Below are 24,744 nucleotides of genomic sequence, written 5' to 3'. Positions count from 1 at the left end.
AATACATGTACAATGAATTTCAAAAAGTTACCCCATAAAAAATGTTCACCACCTCGAAAAAACACCCTATGCAAAATATCAGCTTAATCGAATTTAAGGGAGAGTGGAGAAGAGCGGTCTAAGTTTGAGTTTTTAAAGATCGATAAATTAGTCAAGGGAGGACTAAAGGAAATCGGGATTTAAAAAAAAATTTGATGCCAAATATCTTAAAATTGCATCATGAAACGTCGATATCTACTGTAAAAAACCACTGATCTACTGTTAAAAACACGTACACAATCATTAGTTACGGAATCAAAAGCAATCTTCTTAGGAAGTGTAGTAGATTTTCAAATAAGACTAGTTCATTGGCTTCAATTTGATCGTCTAAATCGGTCCAGTAGTTTAAAAGTTATGAATTTTTGAAAAAAGTCACTTTTGAAAATAAGGGAAAAAATGAATTTTCCCTTATTTAATAATGAAATGGGCACCCCACTAAAAAATAGAAAGATACAGGTCTAATATTTTTGATAAGGAACACAACTATCGCTTTCCACGGAAACTGAGAACCACTATATTTGTTTGTCATGGAATGGCTGCATGTGCATCATACATTACTTATCATTGTATTACATGACTACAGAAAATTATAACTTAACTTCGTATGATTCTATATTTAAGATTCCGCGCAGTCGGAACATCGTCCATAATAATAATCAGCTTCAAACTATCTTCATCTTCTCGTATTAAATATTGGGTATTGTGATAAATGCGATTTTTCTTAATTCTTGATCGTTAACAAAACCTGAACGAATTCGGTCTGCGCTGACCGAATTGTTTTTTTTTTTTATTTCTGTATTATAGTGATTTTCAACACATTTGACTGGTTCGTCACTTTTACCTTCCATTTCGGAAGAATGTCGGGAGTGAGAATTGAACTCGTGACCCTTAGCGTGAGAGGTATGGATGTTACCGCTACGCCAGATCGCCTCCTCTGACCGAATTGTTTCTTTCTGTCTTTCTGGAGTACTTTTCGATATCTTGCTTATAGCGAAATGCTTGGCACCAGTTTAAATAGGGAAAAATATTCTGTATCCATTACGAACAGACTAACTGACGACAATAGAGGAACTGGTACAAATTCGGTACCCCATTTTGTTTTTTTGGACTTAGCTCTCGGCCAATAATCGGAATTTCGTCATATTACGTCAGCTTATGAAGGGATCTATTGCGGACATTTCCCCGCAAACTGATTTCAAAAATCTTGATTTGTGAAACAACTCAAATTCAAGTACCCGAGATGTCTGGGTATAAATTTGGCACCCCATTTTTTTTTTATTTTTTCAAATTAAAAGAATCGTCCTGAAATCACTGAATAATGTATTTTTTGACGTTTTCATACAAAATGGAAGTGAAGTAACTAAGTACACCCGTGGCCGAGTGGTTAGCGTCTCACATTATCATGCCGGGTGTTCGGGTTCGATTCCCGTTCTGGTCGGGGGATTTTTCGTCAAAGAAATTTCTTCCGACTAGCACTGTGGTCACGCGTATTCTAGAGCTTGACCTTTGGAATACATTCAAGGCGTGTTATTTGGCTTAAGAAATCTCAACTATGTATAAACGACGCTAGTTAATTCATACGTTGAGACGGCAAAAGTTCCACAGGGAACGTTAACGCCATTCAAGAAGAAGAAGTGAAGTACACTATCTTACGTAAATTAACTCAACTTTGACGAAAAAGCATGCAATTTTACAAAACAAAGAGGAACAAAAAAACGATTTTTTCAAGAAAAAGTGAACAAATTTCATCTCGATTTTTTTCTAACTAAAAAAGTAAAGTAAAGTAAAATTTTGCTGCATGGGCATGCAGTACTTAGCATAGTGTATCATCAACACTATGTTTACATTGGGGTGCCAAATTAACCGCATACCGAATTTTCACTTTGAAATGAAATCTTATAATTTGTGATTAAAATCTCGATACAATTATTTGTGAAATTATTTGTCATTAAAATCTCGATACACTTACTCGAATTCGTTGAAGAACATCAATTTTTTGATCCAAATCAGCTTTACTATTTAAAATCGGTTCACCATTCGATTTTTAATGGTTTTTTCAAAAGACGCACATGAAAAATTTTCGAGATTTCAAAAACAACAAAACTTGATTTTTTTTTCAAAAAAACACAGATATTTTGGGTTTTTGGTATCTGACGTTTGTTACTACTAAAACACTTTTTTTTATTCACCACCAGAGTGCGCTCATTATCACCGGAGATCCGGGTGGGTAAGAAATTACCCGCGGGGTACCTAATTTGTACCAGTTCCTCTATTGTTGATGGAACTTAACAAATTTCAATCTTCATCGCTGAAACAAAACATTAGTCCGTTAGATTTCTTCGTTCAGAATAAAAATACAAAAAAAAATACCTGACGTTGTGATCCATGATGAGTGATTCATAATTAAATCCTCCTCAGTAATGACCATATTTATACCGTGTATTTGCCATGAAGGACACAACCGCATTTTCGACGTAGAACTACGGAATTATATTATTCAATCCGCTTGTATACCACTTCGCACATTATTGATATCATCGAAAATTATCGAACCGCAGATGGTAAGATATTTGAATCGAAAGCATACTTCCATGAAAGAAATGTTGTATCTAAACACTGGCACAAAAATTTCCCGTATGCTGCTGTCACCTTCTTTGTCGTAGGTCTTTGTGGAGAGGGCTTCCTCTTCTTCGAGTGTGTGTAGTAAATGGGTTTCGTAATATCTTACAAAGTCTTAAGTTTGTTTCGAGCTGTTTGTAAACAAAACCGACAGCAATTCCAATATGGCTGAAAGTGCATTTCATATGATTGTTTCACCTGGTATATATATATAGGCGCTTTGGCCACGACGTTAACCTTACTGACACGTCAAGTTTTAATAATTTCTCCAACAAGACATCATGGTTGATGGTGTCAAAGGCTGCTTTGATGCCCACCAAACTGGAAGTGGTGTGCTTTCAAATCGCGGATGGCTTATAGCAAATAAGTTGAAACGGGTAAAAACGAATGTATTAGTTTATCGTTATTGACGGTATGGGAAGGAAAGCGTACAAATCGGCGGAACAAATTTATAGGAAAATGGGAATACTTCCAGTTTTCATTAATTTAATTCGTTTAGGGATCATGGAATTGCATTTTTTTTTTCATAAAAACGTGACCTGTTCTCTTATTTGGCACCCTCCCTGAAACACGTAGTTTTACGCCAAAACTCAAATATTAACGTCTGCGACACTAGCAAATGAAGTCCGATTGAGCTAATATTTTGCATTGAATATTTTATCGTGTAAATCAACATTTCGCACGAAGTTCCATATGAAAAATCGAGATGAACATTTTCATTTGTGTCCTAAACCATACGTTTTACTCTGTATTCCGATATAAAGCCCCAGAGTGTCGTTTTTTGAAAAAAAAAATCGATATGACAGTAGATCTCGACGTTTCATGCAATCTTAAAACATTTAGCATCATTTTGTTTAAAAACACCTCGATTTCCTTTACTCCTCCATGATCTTTCGATTTTCAAAAAACACAAACTTTGACTCCCTTGTGTCACTTTCCCTTAAGACCGATTGAGCTGAAATGTTGCATAGGGTGTTTTTTCGAGGTGGTGAGCATTTTGTATAGGACAACTTTTTGCAATTTGACGGTCGATTTTTTCCCAAACATTCATTGGTACCCCAATGCACATACTAGATAGAGAGAACCTATCCTCTATGCGTCTCTAAACTCCCATCAAAAGTCCTTCTCTATCAAATGCAGTCTAGCATTCTGTAACAACAACAAAATCGTGATAAGACGAAAAGCTTTTACGCTCTGGAAATACAACCATTCGGAAAACGTTATGAGCTCAGGAAATAATTTCATCTTCTTCCCAGAAAAATAACCACCAAAAATACTTACCATAGAAAATAAAAAAGGATGTACGAGGATCGTTTGAAAATCCATACAAAGTCAGAGACATGAGACTACTGGCACGTTATCTTTAACATATAGCATCTCATGGAAGAATACACTCCAAGTGTTTGGCATTCGTTGATTTTTTTGACGTAGGACTATGTCTAACAGGAATATTTTGGGGGTAAATGAAAATCTGAACACAGAACATTTAGAAAAAAAATGATAGATTTCGAATGTTTGCATCAATTGACAGGAAATATTTCCACGCATATATCACAATGAATTAAATGTTATTTTTCTTGAGAAACACAATTGAATAATTGTGAAATGACATGCATTATCTAAACGGGCTCCCAATTTGTGCCGACCAAAAGGAGCAACCAGAGTAATAGCGAAATACGCGGTCCCCTAAATTACGGACTACAAAACCAATTATCCTGGAAAAATCGGCATTGCAAATACATGTATCTTGGGGGTATTTTTGTTTCCACCGAAATGTGTTTCTCTAATACAGACTTCTGAACCAAAAATCGGAAAACCGGGAGGAAATCGGCATTCCAAATACACGCAAGCTGCGAATACTTTTGTACTCGCTTGCATTTATGCAGACTAGGGTGTTTTTCACCAACACAGACGTTAAAACTTAGGAGCCTGGGAAATCGTCATTTCAGATAATAATTTACAAATTCATCTGTAATGAAGATCGAAATCTATTACAATGTATGAATTGATTTTACGTGGCATTTGTTCAAACTCTTTACTTGCAAAGCAAATATGTTGAATTCAATTGAATTCGGATGTTATTTTATTCAATAAATAATTTAATCAATATAAACAAATGACTACTAAACCAACGGTAGTCCTACGTTAATCTTGCTGTTATGTCATAGATATAACCCACCCATTTTTTCCATCATTTTCCAAAGATTTTTCTCAAACGAAGAGGTTATGGCAGAGACGAATACGGAACGAATGGCAATTTTTAAGACTTAGACAAATCATATTATTCGGAAAATATCAACAAACTAAAGCAGCGTTGGACAAAATTTATAAGCCCAAAAGGAGACTATGATGAAATATAAGAAAGGTTTACCCCAAAGAATCAAGTACCATCATATGCGTGATAATATTTGCTCCATTTAACAATGTCAGATTTTGAAAAATTCTTAAAATATTGGATCCGTGAATTGCCAGAAAGATGGAAAAAATAGTGACTAGCGATGACCAACACTTTGAATAAGGTATTAACCCTTTGCGGTCGGAAATAATTTCCCTTGAAAGAGACTCTCTTATCTTTCCATGCTAATAATATTTTGTTTATACCGTTACCTATCATCCATAAAAACTTCGCACAAATTCGCGAAAAAGTTCTCTAGACATTGAATTTTGCTTAGAAAAAATGTAAACTATTACATCGTTAGTATGAATCCTTGCTGTGGTGGCTGGGAGCAGACAAACGACCGCAAAGGGGTCATTATTATTATTATTATTCAAACAAATGTATTTTTCATGCAAAAAACAGAACGAATTAAGTTGCACACCCAATATAAGCGCGCATTTGTATTTGGGGGCCTCTGGTAACCGATACGTTACAATATGTCTCACCGCTCAACCATGCGCTCCGAACACATGTAGGGGAAGACGGGCCACTTCTAGTTTTAGAAGAAATCCTCAGTTTTTTGGCAAATATGTTACGCAAGAAGCGTGATTAGCCTATATTTTGTCCTTTCGAAATACTTGGCAACACTTTAGCGCACGAAATATTAAAATTGTAAACAAAACAAAGTGCGGTTGCAAGCGGTCTAATTTTCAAGGCAACCCAAATAAGGATTTTTCCAGCAAAAACTGTGTATTCAGTTAATCATTAGTGTCCCAATCCTTCAGTAGATTGTTCCGGTTCTTTCTGCGTTAAAAGGTATGTAAAATGTAATATAAAATGCGTAAAAAGTGCAAAATAATGCAAAGGGTGCTCTGGGGGGAAGACGGCTCACTTTCGACGGATTTTCCACGAATATTTGCAAAACTCTGCACGTGTATCGTTTCAAAAATTAATTGAAAAACGCAATAAAAGTTATACAATCAACAGTTACATATTTTTAGTAGTAGATTATTAGATAATGATATAAAACAAATAGGGGAAATCCTGAAGAACGTTTAAATGAAAATTGGTTTTCTTAGGGGGCGGCCTTACACCGTCTTCCCCTACAGGGTGCGGTAATTTTGCACTGAAATTCAAATAAGCCCTGTGCAGTACGATTACAACACATTTAGCAGAAATGGATAGACAATGTTTCTAGGTATCCGTAAACAGCTGCCATCGAGAGAAATATGGCTAAACAAGAAAATATTCATTGTTATGTAGTCAATTTTCTTGGCGCCGGAATGAGTGGAAACGACATAATTCAATACGTAAATGTGTCGAAAAGAGCAGTGTACTACATGAATATTGCCTGGGAAATAGATGAAACAACATATACTCCCAAGCTATTGCTAAAATAATTCTGCAACAAGCAAAAAAGTAACATAAAGTTACCATAAATATACGCGCTGAAGAAAATTACAAACTAATTTATGCAAAGTATGCTGTATCTCACCCTAAATTCAAACAGTTTTCTTAAGCTTTTCAAATCTGTTCAAGCACAACAGTGAACATTGTAAGAAATGGAGATAGTTAAAACCAAATACGTGCACTGAGATGCCACAAACTCAGATTTGAAATGCATTTGGTTCTCTGATTTTCACAATAAAATCTATATATATATATATGTATATATATATATATATATATATATATATATATATATATATATATATATATATATATATATATATAAAAACTTGCATGGAGCATCACTCAAACCTGTGGACAACGATCATACACCAATTACGAACAATCGGACAATACACTAATTTTCAAACAACCTTCGCCGGGATGCAGCTGCGAAAATCATAAGGAAAACCCTTACCCACCCAAAACAGTCGCGCAATCCACCGGTAAAAAATGTACATCCCGACACTCACATATGTCCTGCCATCGAAGTCATCCCGGTCCTGTTTTTGTGGAAAGGGAAAGGGTTTTCCGAAATCCACTCGCAGGCAAGTATTTAAATTACACATCCCTTTTCCTGCCTGAAGTTTCTTCGGATTGCAGCAGTGCACGCTCTGAGGCCACCAACGCTGACGATCAACTGAACTCAACTCACACGACATTCGCACCAGTTAGTCTACCGCAATACACACAAAAAGGACTACCTTCGCCGGGATGCACCTGCGAAAGCCGTAAGGAAGACACCCACCCACCCGAAACAGTCGTGCCAACCACCGATAGCAATCGCACAACACGTGACTCAGTCGAATTATGTCACCGGAGTCATCCCGGCCCTGTATTCGTGGAAAGGGAAAGGGTTTTCCTCAATCCACTCGCAGGCAAGTATTTGAATTGTTCCTCCATTCTTCGGCCTGAAGTTTTTTCGGATTTCAGTTGCCCTGGACATGTTGAAACGAATGGCGCATCTCCAATTGATTCGGCTCTAATGTTCAACACAAACACGACGTCAACCAATCGCTTTCTGTCGGTGTATTACCAAAATGTCAGGGGACTGCGTACCAAAACGAACGAGCTTCGACTGATGCTTTCCAGCTGCGATTATGACATTCTTGTGCTGACAGAAACATGGCTTCGACCTGACATCGTTGATAGCGAACTGTCATCCGAATATCATATCTTCAGATGCGATCGAAGTGATTCTACAAGTGAACTATCAAGAGGTGGCGGAGTGCTCATTGCCGTCAAGATTTCCCATCAATGCAGTGCAATCCCTGTGGATAATTGCGATCAGCTTGAACAAACTAGTATTCGCATCAAATTAGCAAACCGTTCACTTTATGTTGTCGGAATCTACCTCAGACCGTCGTCTAATGCAAGCAAATATATTGCGCACACTAATGCAATCCAGAACGTATGCGACAACTCAACTAACGCTGACATTGTTTTAGCATTAGGCGACTACAACTTACCAGACCTTCGATGGAAATTTGACGAAGATATAATCGGTTATCTACCCGTGAACGCATCAACAGAGCAGGAGATAATGCTGACCGAAGCAATGTCCGCTATTGGACTTGTTCAGATGAACGGACTCCGGAACGTGAATGGTAGAATTCTCGACCTAGCGTATGTCAACATTCCTGATTACGTCGAACATTTTAGCCCTCCAATTCCACTCCTAAAATTAGATGAACATCATAAACCGTTCATTCTGAGGCTGGACACTCAATTAACTGTGCCATGTTTCAGCCACGCTCCGGCGGAAGCCACGTATTTCGACTTCAAAAGATGTGATATTAGCTCGTTGAAAAATGAACTTTCGGTAATTGACTGGGCACAACGCTTGAGCTGTACTCCAGTGGATGAAACTGTGGCTGCTTTCTATGCTACGCTACATAACGTTTTCGATAAGCTAGTTCCACGTCGCCACACTGGCACTTTCATTGTTACCCGTAAACCTTGGTGGACGCCCGAGCTCCGTCACTTGCGCAACAAGCTTCGTAAAGCCCGCAATCGATTCTTTAGTGCCAGATCTGAAGAAAACAGCAACATCCTACGACACATTGAAAGTGAATATAATGTTCTGCTTAAGACAACATATGCAGCGTACGTAGATAAGCTCCAATCTGATTTGAAGTTGAATCCTTCATCTTTTTGGGCTTTTGTTAGAGCTCAAAAATCATCGAAACGCATTCCATGCAATGTGGAATATAAAGGACGCCGAGCAAGCACAGCCAAAGAAGCCGCCAACCTGTTTGCTGAATTTTTTCAAACTGTTTTCCGATCCACATCTCCAGCATCGAATACGGAAACATTCCGTCTCACACCTTCGTATGATGTGTATCTTCCTCATTTCCGTTTTACTACTAGAGACGTTTTCGAAGCGCTGAACGATCTGGATGTTTCCAAAGGACCTGGTGTGGATGGATTGACGCCATTCATCGTCAAGGGATGCGCAGCCGAACTGGTTTCACCTATAACGTTAATTTTTAATCGTTCATTAGCCGAGCGTACGTTTCCGTCAATGTGGATAAGTGCTAAAATGGTCCCAATCCATAAAGCAGGAAGCATGAATCACGTCGAAAACTACCGTGGAATATCGATACTTTGCTGTCTGAATAATGCTGCCAAGCCTTTAATCAGCGAATTCCAGCATGGTTTCGTCGAGCGTCGTTCAACGACGACCAATCTGATGGAATACAGTAACACATTGTTTCCTGCAGTAGAATCCCGTTGCCAAGTAGATTCGATCTACGTGGACTTCTCAAAGGCTTTCGGCGTGGTTCCTCACATCCTCGTTGTCGACAAACTTTCAGATTTAGGCTTCCCAAATTGGATAGTTGATTGGTTGAAGTCATATCTTACCGGGCGGATAGCTTTCGTACAAGTTGATCACGAAGTCTCGGCATCGTTTAACATTACATCTGGAGTTCCTCAAGGAAGCGTACTCGGGCCTCTTATCTTCGTTCTATACATAAACGATCTCGTCCACCGTTTGTCATCGAAAAAATTATTCTTTGCCGACGACCTGAAAATATTCCGGGTGATTGCATCCGTCCTGGATTGTGAAGCTTTGCAAACTGATATAGATCAACTTTTGTTGTGGTGCGATGCAAATGGTATGACTGTAAATATCAAAAAATGCAAAGTTATCTCTTTTACCCGCTGTAAACCGCTATTAAATTCAGCTACCATATTAATTCGACCGCTCTTGAGCGGGTTAATTCCATACGTGACCTAGGTGTGACCGTGGACAGTAAGCTGAGATTCAGTGAGCATGTTGTGTCAACTGCAGCCAAGGCATTCTCTGCACTGGGATTCATCCGTCGCCACACAGCATTCATCACTGTTGTATATGCTCTTAAATCACTATACTGCTCCGTAGTACGCAGTGTTATGGAATATGCAGCGCCAGTTTGGGCACCTTATCACGTCTCACATGGTCTGAAACTTGAACGAGTACAGAAGCATTTCATCCGATTCGCTCTTCGTCAGCTTCCCTGGGCTAACCCTACCGAATTGCCACCGTACACATCACGCTGCCTGCTGATTGGTTTGGAGACATTATCAGCCAGACGCCTGAAGCTGCAGCGAGTGTTTATCTTCGACATTCTCACAAATCGTATGTATTGCCCGGTATTACTTCAGAGTATCTACATAAACGTCCCGTCTCGCACTCTTCGACATCACAACGCTCTTCGACTACCAGATAACAGAACAAACTACGGGTTCAACAATCCTTTTAGTGCATGTATTCGTGCTTTTAACGCAGTTTATGACAATTTTGATTTCTGTATCAGCAAGGATGTGTTCGTTAACAGAATTAGAAACTAAGATTAGTTTAAGTCACAGTCTGTACGATTTAACACCGAAGACTAAGAATAAATAAAGAAATATATATATATATATATATATATATATATATATATATATATATATATATATATATATATATGAGTTTCTGTCTGTCTGTCTGTCTGTCTGATTCTTATGAACTCGGAAACTACTGAACCGATCAACACGAAAATTTGTATGTAGAGGTTTTTGGGTCCGGGGAAGATTTTCGTGATAGTTTAAGACCCCTCCCCCTCTCTAAAGGGGGCTGCCATACAAATTAAACACAAATTTCTACATTACTCGGGATTTAATCAAGCAAATGAAACGAAATTTGGCATATGGAGGTTTAAGGGTGCAATAAATGATTCTATGGTGGTTAGACTCTCCAGCCCCCCCTCTAAGGGGAGGCTGCCATACAAATGAAACACAAATTTCTGCATTATTCGAGAATTAATTAAGCAAATGAAACCAAATTAGGCATATCGAAGTTTGAGAGTGCAATAAATGTTTCTATGATGGATAGATTCTGGATGGGCGGGATGAAGTTTGCCGGGTCAGCTAGTAATTTATAAAAATGCCCCTTTGATGTGAAGATGAATATCAATCAAATTGGATTCCCGGATTTGTATTACTTGATATCACCATGAAACCATCACCATCACGATGAAACTCCAACACCAACAACACCACCAACCGCGTCAGGACATATTTGTCCCAATGTGATTTAATCCTCGGCAAGCTTACGAGTTGTTGGAGCTTGGCATCGGAATAGTTAAATATCAGACCACACATTTCATGAAACCGTACTGTAAGAGATGATGACTGATGCTAATTCTGATGGGAACGTACCATCAGGAACACCTGTTTTGATTTTTCAACACAGCTCCCAATAAGCATGGCAATTATTCTCACGTTTGTTGTGCAGGATGCAATTCCAGCGATGATAAACTAACACTTTGGCTCCCCCTTTCAACATACAACAAACGAACCGACGCTATGCTCACGTACATCGCATATCCTGAAACCCATTTTAACGAGTTTACAAACTGACGGGTGCCTGTTATTTCAGCATGCCTTGCATCTTATGCTACCGAGACTGTTATGCAAAAATGCCACGGCAGGCGAAAATGCATGCTGTCTGCAGACAGCACAACTTTCGGCAAACCATGCCGCCCCGACTCGAGGATGTATTTAAAAGTTGTTTACACATGCGGTTAGTATCATGTTAATTATATTTGTGCTGAGCTGTTTTAATCCTTTCGATGATTTTCTGGCGTGTCACAAAAACACGATTATAGTCACAAATTTAAACTAAATTATTTTTCCATTATACTGATTTTTCTCTTTGGTTTGTGCGCTCCATTGCCCTGCATCGTACGAGCAGTGCCTCGCAAGGTGTTAAAGGATCGCTTCGAAGCTGCACCGGAACCGGATGAGCCACTGCAAAGTGATTTGGAGCAGGACCACGACGACCTGTATGATGAGGATCAGTTTTTCCGTGAATCAGACGGCATCCCACCTGGTCCCGCACCGAAGCTGCAGGGCGGACCGTCCAATAATCGAGTTTCCGACATTCCCAACTATGTAGCCGTGAGCAGTACTCCGTTGGTACCACCACGCTCGATACAAGACATTGCAGAGGACAATGAGTTCTCATTCGAAGGTAAGTGGGCTTTATCTGAACCAATTATCTGACGCTTTCATTTGGATGGGCTTTCCAAGTGCGGAACTCCGTGCCGGGCCTACCGAATTCGCCTTTGCACCCATATTGTTTGATAATTTGAAGCACTCCCTGCTGCGGAATCCATAAATATATACATTTTGGGCAGTTATGAATATTGCATATATATAAACATAGCCAAATTCCCAATTTGGCGACATATGTGAATATTTACAGTATCATTTAAAGATAACCTATGAAACTAATCACGTGGAAAGTTGTACAGATATGAATTCTGATCCAATAAGTGGTGTTTCGCGAGATATAGAACTTTGAGTTGGCAACACTTTTTGAACCGTGCGCCATTTTGACAGTTGTTGCTTTTTGTGTTTTGTTTGATTTGCCTTTTCATCATGAACAGCTTGAAATCTGTGCATTTTCTTTTACAAAGGCTCATTTTTCGTTTAATGTAGTTTAATGTCGTGCGGTTGTCAAAATATCATTGCATCCTGAAAAGCTACTGTTTGATGCACACTATGGATGGAATCATTGGTATGTTTCTTTTCAAAAATGTTATCGTCCAGAACATAACTATCAATACGTTTTTATTGATACGTTTTTATGTTATTTTGTAGCTCTTTATACTTCCATGAATTATATTAGGTTGCTTACTTTTAATTAATAACAGTGAACAGTTCGAAATGCGTTTTTTGTGTTGGAGTATCAAAAATTACTCCATTTTGAGGAGGCTGAATTAGATGACTATTAAAACATAATAAAAACGAAGAAAACATATTTTTGGAGTTTTTTTTTCATTCAATCATACCATTTTCTTGGAATAAAAGCCAATAAAGCCTGAAAAATATACAATGGCAATATTACAGAGAAGTTCAATTTTCGGTATGTGACACCGTGCGCGAGTATACGTGTCATGATTTTGCACGCGAGTACAGGAGGGTGTGCCACTGCAAAAAAGTGATCGAAAATTGAACTTCCTTCAAGTCAGCCATAAGGCTTATGCCGGAAATTATATTCAAATAAAATGACAAATAATTATCTTTTGAATTCGAATAAAGTGAAGTTCATGGCTATTACCATTAATCTGGAGAAGGTGAAAATGTGTCGTCCTCGGCACTTGGTTGATTGCTTTGAATTCCTGGCAGGATTTTGTTGAGTTCGAGGTTTATCAATTTTTAGCGTTTGGTTTTCCTTGATTCCCTCTGTTGATTGGCCTTCAGATGATAATAGATCAAAAATAGAATACTAACAAAAATAAGCTTCGAAATCGGCTCAGCAACGATACAATGAACGCTTTTTTGAGAACAAAAGATTTGATTAAACATCGTGGCTCGAAACTTTTAACAACTGATAGTATGCAATCTAGATTCAGAACAAAACTATGTATAAGTATCATCAAACACACGAATGACGAATGAAACGTAAATGTGATATTTTTAGTAAATAAATGAGTATTTTTTATGCTAATAAAGTTGATTTTCCTCTACAACGAATATTTTCGATGGTACAGATTTTTGGAAGAAGAAGTACAGATGAGTAAGATTTTTAACCCCTCTGGTACAGATTAAAATGTGGCAACCACTGCACACGAATGACTTGCAAATGTAAATGTAGTATTTGTAGTAAATAAATTATTGTTTTTTCATGCTAGTAAAAAATGTTTTTCTCTACAACGAATATATTCGATGGTACAGATTTTTTGATGAAAAAGTACAAATGATAAAGATTTTCAAATGTGGCAACACTGATTAGATCAATTATCGTCATATTGAAGATCAAAGGATCATTGAAATTGAATTGTTTTAGAACCTGATTGCAGAGTGCAATGTAAAAACTTATCGAATCGGTCTTCAATTCAACTACGACGCTGTCTGAAAATTTACATATAAACAAATATTTATTGATCAACATTTCAGTCGCAGCACCTACATAAACATTATTCAAACTGACATGAAGACATGCTTGGAATGTTTCAACTTCGCTGATTTTTTCGTTTCAAGTAAAGTTGTATTTCATGTAGGTAACCATGCAGTTTGAGAAATATATTACAAAATTTCTGGCAAGATGTCTGTTACTTGGCCCGCAATCGGAACGTAACTCCTGATTTTTTGCATTAGTGATCAGAACCTTGTTATTGCACCCAAACTAGCCTTGCCAGGAAACATTTCATCTTCGGCAGAAAAAATGCCTTTTTGTGTTCTGAAGCATCAAATGGGCAAATAAAATCATCTGTCTCAACAGCTTCAAAATGTTTGTATGTATGGGAGCAAACATCTCCTTCTTTTTTCTTTTTTTTTTCATCTCTTTTGGGTCCAAACGATGTCAACTGGAATGCAAGGATGTTTTACACGACTACGCTATCCACATGCCTACTGGTGCTGTTGCGTGTTCATATTACACCTCATTAAAATGAGGCTGGAAAGTGTTTGCTAAGAGTAAGAAAGAGAACTTAACGTAAATGTATATAGACAGTGCATTCAAAAAGTTCCGGAACTATTTTATAAAACAAACAAAAAAAACTAGATACTCAAACGATTAGATACTAGTTTTCTACATATAGCTTAGCCGGTATGGAGTTCGTAACACGCGTCACATTCCGTTGAATGTCTGGAACATCGTCAAAACGGTCCCCTTTCATAGCGTTCTTTAGTTTGGGAAACAAGAAAAAGTCTGACCTCCTTAATTATCTCTGGGTCGGCTTCCGAACACGGTAGGACTCACTGTACCGCGGACGACATTATCACAACCAAGAGAAAAATTCAATAGGGCTGGTTCAAATAACAAAAAGCTATGCAAAACTACTAATTGGGATTAACAATTTTATAAATTTTTATTGGAGCAATTTATTCGTTGCGGCGCCTTTCGTCGACCGTTGGGGCCCTTCGATGACACGTGGGTGGAGTAACGAAGAGAGAGAAGGGACTGTAGCACGTAGGGGAACTTTGGGTAAGACGCGCCGTGTCAGTAAAACGCCCCACCATGAAAAATCATGGAAAACACAGCGCAGATTTTTCTGCGCTTATAACTTTCTTTTTTCATTATAAATACAATCAAATGTATTGTAGCCCAAAAAACACGTCTATTTTCATAAAATAATGATATATAAAAAATGCAATTTCATGCAATTTCCACCGCTTCTGTCAGGAGACTTTTGAAGCATAAAAAAACTTATTTTAATTTTGTAAACTTCAAAACATTCTCAAATGTTACCAGAGCTATCGATTAAGTTCCAATGAAAAAATGTTAAAAAACATGTTTTATATGAAAATGCAATTTTCTAATCCATCTTATAATGGGGCACATCGCTCCGGTATGGTGATTAATAATGAGTTCCAGTGTTACTAATTCACTCAGATATTTTCTGCAATTGTTTTATGCCTAGATGGTTTCTGAAAAGCATAAGACCATTTTAACATATCTTTTCTTGTATTATGTAATTAAACCCAGAACGAACACAATCATTACAATGTTTCCTACTATTAAAACCCATCTGTTATTAAGAATAATACAAACTTTGAAACAAAATAAAAACTCATGAATATAACAGCCAAAAGTCTGGCAGCCAATTCGTGAACAGCGGCACATATTAATACGATTGTAAACACGAATGTTGGATTTAGAATTCCTCGGCGTTTTCGGTTCGACAACAAAAATGTCTCGAAAATTCGAGATCATTTGATGATCCTAATCGGAAGAAACATAATGGAAGCGGAATGTATAAGCAACGAATAAAGAATTAACCGAAATAAACGCTTCGATGTCGTTTGACATTTTGGCCCGTTGTTGTGGTACATTTTGAACACGCTTATAGGAATTTTACCTTGCTTATTTGAGAATGGTGTAACATGAATGCGCTTAGAATTTTCGTTATTGCTGTTGGTTAGCCTATTCGTAATCGTTCTTGCTCATGTCATAACAAAGAAAACAGACGTGGCTGCGCTATGGATGTGAAGAAACGTTGAAATTTGTAGTAAATATACATGTTTCATCCTGTTTTGCTTAACATGGGCGTCTTGCCCGGACTTCCCCTACTTTCATCGTGGATAAAAATGCGCTTCCACTGGTTGTCTCGCTTGCAAATTTTCGGATCCGTGGCAGAATGACTTTCGAGTCAACCTGTACTTCAGTAGAGCTGTCGTATGTCTAAATATAAATAAAAACAGGAATCGGTCTCTCGATAGTCATTCGGCCGTAGTTCTGTGCGCATCGTATCTAAGGAATTTCTCGTGAAATTTAGTTTATTCGATCTGATATCTTCGTCAAATCATCAGTTTGAACGACTGTTCGCATTTTTTAGGAGAAGGTGAACAGATAGTTTGTTTAACCTTCCTATTCACACGCATAGGTCTGATAGACCGAGAATCAATGAGGTGGCTGAATGAAATGACTATTAATACTGAATGAACTTAAAGAAAAAGTATTTTCTGCAATTTTTTCATTCAATTATATTTTTCTTCAGCTAAATACCAACAGCACCTAAAAATACACAATAGCAATATTACAGAGACACGCACAGTCTGTGAATACACGAGTTACGATTTTTCGCGCGAGTATAGGAGAGTTAATCTCAGCGATTAATTCGCATAGAAATTACTTTGATGTTTGGGGGCAAAGTGATCAGTTTTGAAGAACGATTAGCAATGTTCTGTTTACTAAAGCTGATATACCTCATCACATTCTGCTCTTAAAGAGGTCCCTTTTGTGGCTTTGACCCAGGAAAAATATGCCATACTAACTAAATTCAATATGCGAAATGTTACGTGTTGCTTACTACGTTTTTGTATGTACGATAAAACTTTAATTACAACTCTAGGCGAATAGGCCAAGTTTATTCCATACATATAACTTAGGGTGCCAATGAAAATGGTCATCTCGATTATCAAAAAGTTACCCCATAAAAAATGTTCACCACCTCGAAAGAACACCCTATGCAAAATATCAGCTCATTCGGACTTAAGGGAGAGTGGCGCGAAGCGGTCAAAGTTTGAGTTTTTTGAAAATCGAAAAATCACCCAAGGAAATCGGGGTTTTCAAAAAAAAAAGTTTTATGCCAAATGTCTTAAAATTTCATGAAATCGAGATCTAGTGTCATCTCGAAAAAAATTGTTTGTCAAAAATCGGCATTCTACGATTTCCGATTGAGCTGGAATTCGGCATAGGTTATTTTTTTTGAGGTGGTGAACATTTTGTATAGCATAACTTTTTGAAATTTTACGGTTGATTTTTTCCCATACATTCATTGGCACTCTAATGTACCTATTATTTCAATAATGATTTAAACAACATTTAGACGAAAAAACGCAAAATTGGTGATTAATAAAGAGTTCCAGTGTTACTAATTCACTCAGATATTTTCTGCACTTGTTTTATGCCTAGATGGTTTCTGAAAAGCATAAGACCATTTTAACATATCTTTTCTTGTATTATGTAATTAAACCCAGAACGAACACAATCATTACAATGTTTCCTACTATTAAAACCCATCTGTTATTAAGAATAATACAAACCTTTGAAACAAAATAAAAACTCATGAATATAACGGCCAAAAGTTTGGCAGCCAATTTGTGAACAGCGGCACGTAGCAATATTGTTATGAACAGCGGCACATATTAATACGATTGTAAACACGAATGTTCGATTTAGATATCCTCGACGATTCACGGCGCGAAAAATCACCAAAGGGGGGAGTAAAGGAAATCGGGGTTTTCGAAAAAAAATGTTTTATGCCAAATGTCTTAAAATTGCATGAAATCGAGATCTAGTGTCATCTCCAAAAAATTTTTTTGTCAAAAATTGGCATTATCCGATTTCCGATTGAGCTGGAATTCGGCATAGGTTGTTTTTTTTGAGGTGGTGAACATTTTGTATAGCGTAACTTTTTGAAATTTCAGGGTCGATTTTTTCCCATACATTCATTGGCACTCTAATGTACCTATTATTTCAATAATGATTTAAACAACATTTGGACGGAAAAACGCAAAATTCTATACCATTTAGCATGATATATGCGAGTGACCACCTTGCCTCCAGGTCAAAAAAAGTTCAACTTTTGACGTAGTATTACGTCTTTCGGGAACATATTGGGGTACAAATTTAAAATCGAAAATCGAGCACATTGTGAAAATTGTCCAATTTCAAACGCTTATTGCTCAGTCATTTCATGATGTATTGATGAAATTTTTGCGTCAATCGATTTCGGTACTTCATAACAATTTTTTATATTGAAGAAAATAATATATGTCATGAAACTAACTATCGAACAATTGGAAAACCTCAACCCCTATTCTAACGGAAATACCCACTTCTGATTGGTCGAAATTGACGACACATGTGGCGGGTCCCTATCAGAGACATCAAAACCAAGCTACCTGGGGGAAATCGGCATTTCAAATACTTGAAAGTAGAGGGAGCTTTTGTTCCTACCGAAATGTGTTTCCTAATAGAGTCATCAAAACCAAGCTGGCTGGGGGAAATCGGCATTGCAAATATATGCAAGTCGGGGGCATTTTTATATTGCCAGTAAGGTGAGTGATACGATTAATTCTATGAAATAAAATTTAAATGTGGAACCTTAATGTTGGTTGCTTCGTGAAATTTCGTATCAATGAGCGATCGTGTATTGTGTAAAAATTTAGCACAAGTGGTCGGTGTTAATTCAGACCGGACCATGTGACATTTTTCTGATTTCGAGAAAAACGAGCTTGAAGTTTGGCGCTATAAGGGGCTTTCATTGTTCAAAACAATTACGATACGTTATTCCTGCTGTACGCGTGATTCTCCAAATCTGATAAGTGTGGTATGCAGCTTACGTAATACTTAGTTAAATACAATCAATAACTCGAAATTTTTAATTTTGCTGCTTGGTCCCCTCTGATTTAACACCGACCAAGTGTAAGTGCAAAATTGTATATGGTAGCAGTTGTGTTAAAAATGACATGAAATATGAAACGATTCATTCCAGTGATCATTAAAAACCAAGGTGGGTTCCCGCTCGAGAACCGGTCGTTTGATTTAAGTTGTCTGTTTTGTTCTGTTCATTTTCACCCAAAGAAAGTTTATGAGGCGAGAAAAATTGGAAAAGGGAACAAACATTAGAAAAAGGTGATTTCCTGTATGCTCTACATTTAATATTAGTTGTTGTTAGTCCAATTAAAATCCGTCTCAACATGTTTTTACTGATGAGAAAAATTGATAATTGTGTTCGGTATTGGTAATTATCTCATTGGTGAGTTTTTTTTCTCTATTTCATCCGTACATAACTCAGGAGGTATCTCGTCTTGGATCACAGAGGGTGGTTTTCATCATATCTCGTTCCATTTCGGTATCTTCTATCTGATACGCACCATCCAACGACTGTCTACCATCCTTCTGTCATCATCACTCGGTAAACACTGACGGCTGAACGAAATGGTATGATAGCCACTTCATTCGAAGGATAAAATATCTACGCGTTCTATGCTTATTCATTATTGACCCGAAAACTTGTTTGAATAGCTTGAAATTTGCTTTTAAAACAAGCTATTGATATTACACAAGTCTGTATATAAGATGACGACCGCTCGGAAATCCATTTAGCGCGAAAAACGAAGTGTGGATGACAATTCGATACAGATTGTATACCAATGGCGACATTGGTTTTGATGAAAGCAGGAGTTTTAATATCATTTGTTGACGAACGCCACAATCGATTGTTGATTGGCGAAGAGAAGGGTATTATTTGTGCTTGGTATTTTAGAAGATAAATCGATTCCACCTTTAAGCGTTAATAATTCTTTTCCAGCTAAACGAAGTGGTATTTAGAACACTTTTTAGGAAGATGATATGCCTAAGATATTAAAATAATAAAATAATAAATATCGGTATATAAACTGGTGCCCATTATAAAATCAATTTCAAGAACGTCGTTTGATATTTGCTGAAGAGGACACGTTTTGCTGAGGGGCGGCTAATAAAATGTCTTTATCAAGGCAGGTGGAGAAGCAGTTTGGATTGAGTTGTCTCGAAGGGCCCTTCTCAGGGCTAGAAACGAGTGAACTGCAAACTTTCAAAATCTCTATGATTAATCAAAAAGAGGAAGAAGAAGAAGAAGAAAAAGAAACCCATTTAGTTACGAAGTGTCATGACAATGGTTTCGCTAGCTCGCTAAGCACTATGCTTTTCTCCCTCAATTCCATTCTTTTCGCCACCGGACTGAACAAGGCCGCATATTTGGTGAAAGCAGTTCTATTATTGACCGATGATTCCGATTGTCGGGGTATTATTTGTGCTGGGTATTTCCGAGGAGGAATCAATTCCTCCTTTGAGCGGTCATAATTCTTTTCCGTCTAAACGAAGTGGTATGATGATCGCTTTATTCGAAAGATGAAATGTCTAAAAGCTTTATGCTTGTTACTTCTTAATTGCTACGCCAACGATAATCCTACGTCCACCTTGCGATTATACCGCAGATATGACCCACTTCTAGTTTTGTGTGTAAATTGTTAATATCGTTAGTGGTTAAAACTTTCTGTTTAGTAGCTGATGCGGTTGTGAGTTTTTCTCCCATTTTAGATACATCTGCTTGATGTTGGTGAAGAATTTGAATTAATTATTATTTCTCTAATTTGGAAAGATATTTTGTTCTAATGATGTCATTGATTTCATTTTCAGAAATATTTTTTGAATATTTTGAATGTTTCATCGGAAAAAGGAAAATGAATACAAAAGTGTTAACTGTTGATTCAATTTTTGGAATATTTATGGGGTTTTCTGCAAGTGGAAATTATATTAATGGTTGTTTTATTATTTTCTGCTCTATAGAGTCCAGAATGTTTAAAGATATTTTTGTAAAGTTTTGGATATGAAGGGATAAGCCAATCACCGTTATTTGTAGTTTCAATTGTTACAAAATGATCATAAAGTTGTTTGGTGAGGTAATATTTGTTATGTAGGCTTTGAGCTCTACCAATGTTTCTGATCCTATTAAGCCGTTGAAAAAATTGTGAAATTTCAAGACGTAAAACTTGTAAGACTCGAAAGTTAACACCTAGGGACCGATATTGAGTTTTTGAATAGGAAATCGCTTCCTAGTCGTTTCTAGTCATTCTAGTCGAATTTCCGATTATTTTCTATTTGTATTAGGTTGGGGATAAAGTAATTCATTATTTTTGGGTCGAATTCAAAATATTTTTTTTAAATGCTTCGGATTGTCCGATTTGGTTCAAATATGCACCGTTTTGTTGCAAAATTTGTTGCCGTTCTAAAAGTAGCTTCATAATGTCTCTCTCATCGAGGTCTTGGACCTTATTGAAGAAAAGCTCTAGCAATATATTTTTACAATCTTCTCTTAATCCCTATTCCTTATCACTCAGAATGTTTTACAATGCGAGAAAAAGGTGATAATCGTTTGGTGCCAGGTCCGGACTATATGGTGGATGCATTAAAACATCCCAATCAATCTCCTGGTGTTGTGTGACCTTGCGTTTTCCTAATGGAACAAAACGCCTCCTCTTGTGGCCGGTTCTGGATGTTTCTGGTCAATCGCTAGCTTCAAACGGTAAATTTTTTGACTGCGGAGATCTGAGTTTAATGTATTGCACTAAAAACATTTTTTTTAATAATTAAAAATCAACAACAAAAAAATAAACAACTGAATGAAACAAACAAAAAACAGCAAACGAATATTTTTAGTGTGAAATCTCACCTTTACAACGAGCCTAAACTTGAAATTTTATGATCGATATTACGCGAGATATTAATTACTAAAGCCAGCTATCAAGAAAATAATGGATTACTTCTCCCCCAACCTAATATAATGAGTATCTTTGGGATCTGGGACCAACACTGATATTGCGCAAACGCTCTTGATGCGGGCTGAATAGAAAGCGCAGCAAGAACAATTCGGAGCTAAACGTGTTTTTCTCGGTTACACTGTTGATTCCTCACACTTTCTTGATTCTTGTATTTGGTATATTTGTGTATCCCAAAATTTAGATCAAGATCATTTTCAGATTCAGTGTCGTATTTTAAATTATCATCCTCAGGATCATCTTTGACTTTGACTTTACTGTTTATTGTCAGACGGCTCTGTATAGTGTTGCTCAAAGGTATTCAATTGAGGATTTTGATTGCTATAACTTCCCAGTTATGACGGTATTTTTCTGTTTGTTTCGCCAAGGTCTTTATACTTTGTATAATACTGTTCGCTTTTTTGTAGTATCTCGAGATACTCATATTTTCAGTCATTTTACAATGCCATAATTGGTTCTTCGGTGTACATATTATAACGAAATTCTTTACCTTAAAAACGCTTTGTATTTGTTTATATTGTTATTGCTTTAACTCTTTAAGAAACAACCAATTTCAATGCCAATGCACAGCTTATTTTTGTTCCCGTTCCATCGGTACCATTCTAATTTTTTTCCTAGCTATACTCTGACCAACATGGGATTCGATCCTGAAATTCCTACCACAAAAAGTACAATTAGCATTGACGACGTTAGCCACCAGACGACACTACAATGTTATTTTGAATCCAGACCAACGGTTTATCAATTTCATCCCCATAACAATTTCAGGAAGAATCTAATTTTATTCCCCCCATTGGTCGTCGCCGTTGGTTCGCAAATAAATTACGGCCGAGGCAATTTCCAGAAATCCATCTTCTGGCCGAACGGTACATAACATCAGCAAATTCAAAATCAGCCCGCGAACGTATGTTTTCCTTCTCAGCAAAACTTGATCCACGAAAATTCGCCCGAGGCTCGGTGCGTTCCCATGTTGTTTTGTATTAACATAGAACTCTGCTGTGGGAGTTCCACATCGTTGGGGAGAGGGGAAAACTTTTTCGACTGTGAAAGGATTCCCAGTGATGCTGTAAAATCCCTCACCATTTAAGGCCGGGCCAAACCGGCGTTGCCCTCGGGTGCGTGATTCGCGGGAAAAAAGGCTACTATCACGACTCCCACTATGGAGAACCCGTTCCTGGAAGTCATTATTTACTCCGCTTCTGCTATATATGTTACACTTTCACATTGTGCTGAAAAATGTTGCTCCTTGACTCACTTTTTGCTGATGAAGAATTCTAATCTGCGCTTATATTTTGGCCTTTCGTCTTCTCGGGGATATTTTTCATCGTTAATAATGATGTTCAATGTTGCGCTTTTTATAGGGCTTGAAAAATAGGTCTAATAAACATGTCAATGGGCGGAGCATCTCCCCCATGCAGCAGCAAGTGTACCGAACCCGGTCTCGTCGTGGCCAAGTTGAGTTTAATTTCGATTTAACATTGCAAATTTATTTCTCCCCTAAGGACCAACAAATTGCTTCTTCCGCTGGAACCGGATGTTCGTTGGAATTCCACATGTGTTTCTTGTCCTTTTTGTCGCTTTCATGTCGTATATATGTTACAACTTTACTGAAAATTTCCCATTGAGGTGAACACTTAATTTCTGCGGCAATCTACGTTACATTTTTGAGCTTGCTACGAGCTTGGTACTTGGCGTCACAAAGAGGTACGATACTTAACATTATTCCTTTGTTTGTACACATATAACATTTTAAAAATTGTTCAACTACTACACTCCGGTTGTATGAAGCAATACACCACTTGTTGAGTTTATGTTTCATTGATTTTAAGCGAAAGAGCTTTAAATAATCCAACGCAGAAGCAATTCAATTTCATAAACTCAATCCAATATCAATTCCGATTCAGTAATAGAATCATACGTGGGTCGACTCCGATTGCGAAATCATTGCCGAGAATATCTCCTGGAAGATCACCATGACGCATTCCGCCGGCAGAATGCATCATTCACCCTAGCAACCAACAGCAGCAGCAGATACGATATAATGGTCGATAAACAAGCGGCACTCGTGTCCCATGAGGTGATACGATACACTTGGGCTGTAGTGACTGATCTTTATTAGCGTGTCTGTGTTTCCAACTATGACTATAGCAAATTGCTGATAGCAAACTGATTCCAAACCTTCCGTTCCTAACGAGCGGCTTCACAAAGTTATGTTTATCGCCAATCATATACCTTTAGAGCTCAGGAAGTTGCTCTTGGAAGGAGCTGTAAATGACAGGCTAGAAATTGCCCATTTCAGTTTGATTAGTTTGAAGTTTAAATCCTAGTTCACTGTCCTAGTTTAGAACTATAGGAGCAACAAATTGTTACGGAGGACGGAGAACAAAACGCTTACAGAAAACTATAGACGGATTTCGAGCCAACTCGTCTATGGGATTGGCCCAGAAAGTTTCATTAGGTTCTGAGAGGGTCATCCATACAAATGGTCAGCCATACAAATGAAACACAAATTTCTGCATAACTCGAAAACTAATCAAGCAAATGGAGCCACATTTGACATGTGAAGGTTTTACGGGACACGAAACGTTTCTATGGTGAATACACTCCTCCCCAAGGATGCAAAATTTCGAAAGAACATGTTGAAATCGAAAAGCAATTTTTATCAGTGCAAAATATCTCCACCGACATTCTTCACTTCTTTCTATCGCGGTGCCGCTGTGCCTATGACCGCTGGCTCACCATCTCGTTTGTTTTGATATAGTTTTCGTTCCATCAACAGAAATATCAGTTCATTCTCGATGTCAGTGAATGCTCAAGCCGAAAATATCACCTTTCATTGCGTTCTGGTGAAATTTTCGTTGGTCATACACCCATAAACTTAGCACTCAAATGTGCCGTTGCCCATCGATGTGTGTGCAATAAGCGGCACAAAAATGGGACCGGGGCTAGAAACATAC

General features: G+C 37.6%; 1 protein-coding gene and 1 long non-coding RNA gene across 4 annotated transcripts in view; one reads left to right on the top strand and one right to left on the bottom strand.

Moving 5' to 3' along the window:
• The window catches only part of LOC129776416 (protein eva-1-like), a 416,080-nt gene that overhangs the window by 375,080 nt on the left and 16,256 nt on the right, over positions 1–24,744 (top strand). For all 3 annotated transcript variants that reach the window (XM_055782044.1, XM_055782042.1, XM_055782043.1), the window contains 2 exons: positions 11,391–11,534; positions 11,706–11,984. In XM_055782044.1, the coding sequence (XP_055638019.1) occupies positions 11,391–11,534; positions 11,706–11,984 (423 nt within the window). The remainder of the gene's footprint in view (positions 1–11,390; positions 11,535–11,705; positions 11,985–24,744) is intronic.
• On the bottom strand, positions 8,433–9,468 carry LOC129776417 (uncharacterized). The gene is made up of 3 exons (XR_008743104.1): positions 9,350–9,468; positions 8,595–8,958; positions 8,433–8,537 (listed from the first exon to the last, which is right to left on the bottom strand). It is a non-coding gene; the product is annotated as an uncharacterized LOC129776417 (long non-coding RNA).

This window comes from Toxorhynchites rutilus, chromosome 3, assembly GCF_029784135.1.
Source record: "Toxorhynchites rutilus septentrionalis strain SRP chromosome 3, ASM2978413v1, whole genome shotgun sequence".
Classification (NCBI taxonomy): Eukaryota; Metazoa; Arthropoda; class Insecta; order Diptera; family Culicidae; genus Toxorhynchites; species Toxorhynchites rutilus.
Note: the sequence above shows the minus strand (reverse complement) of the source record. Positions and strands in the feature narration are given on the sequence as shown.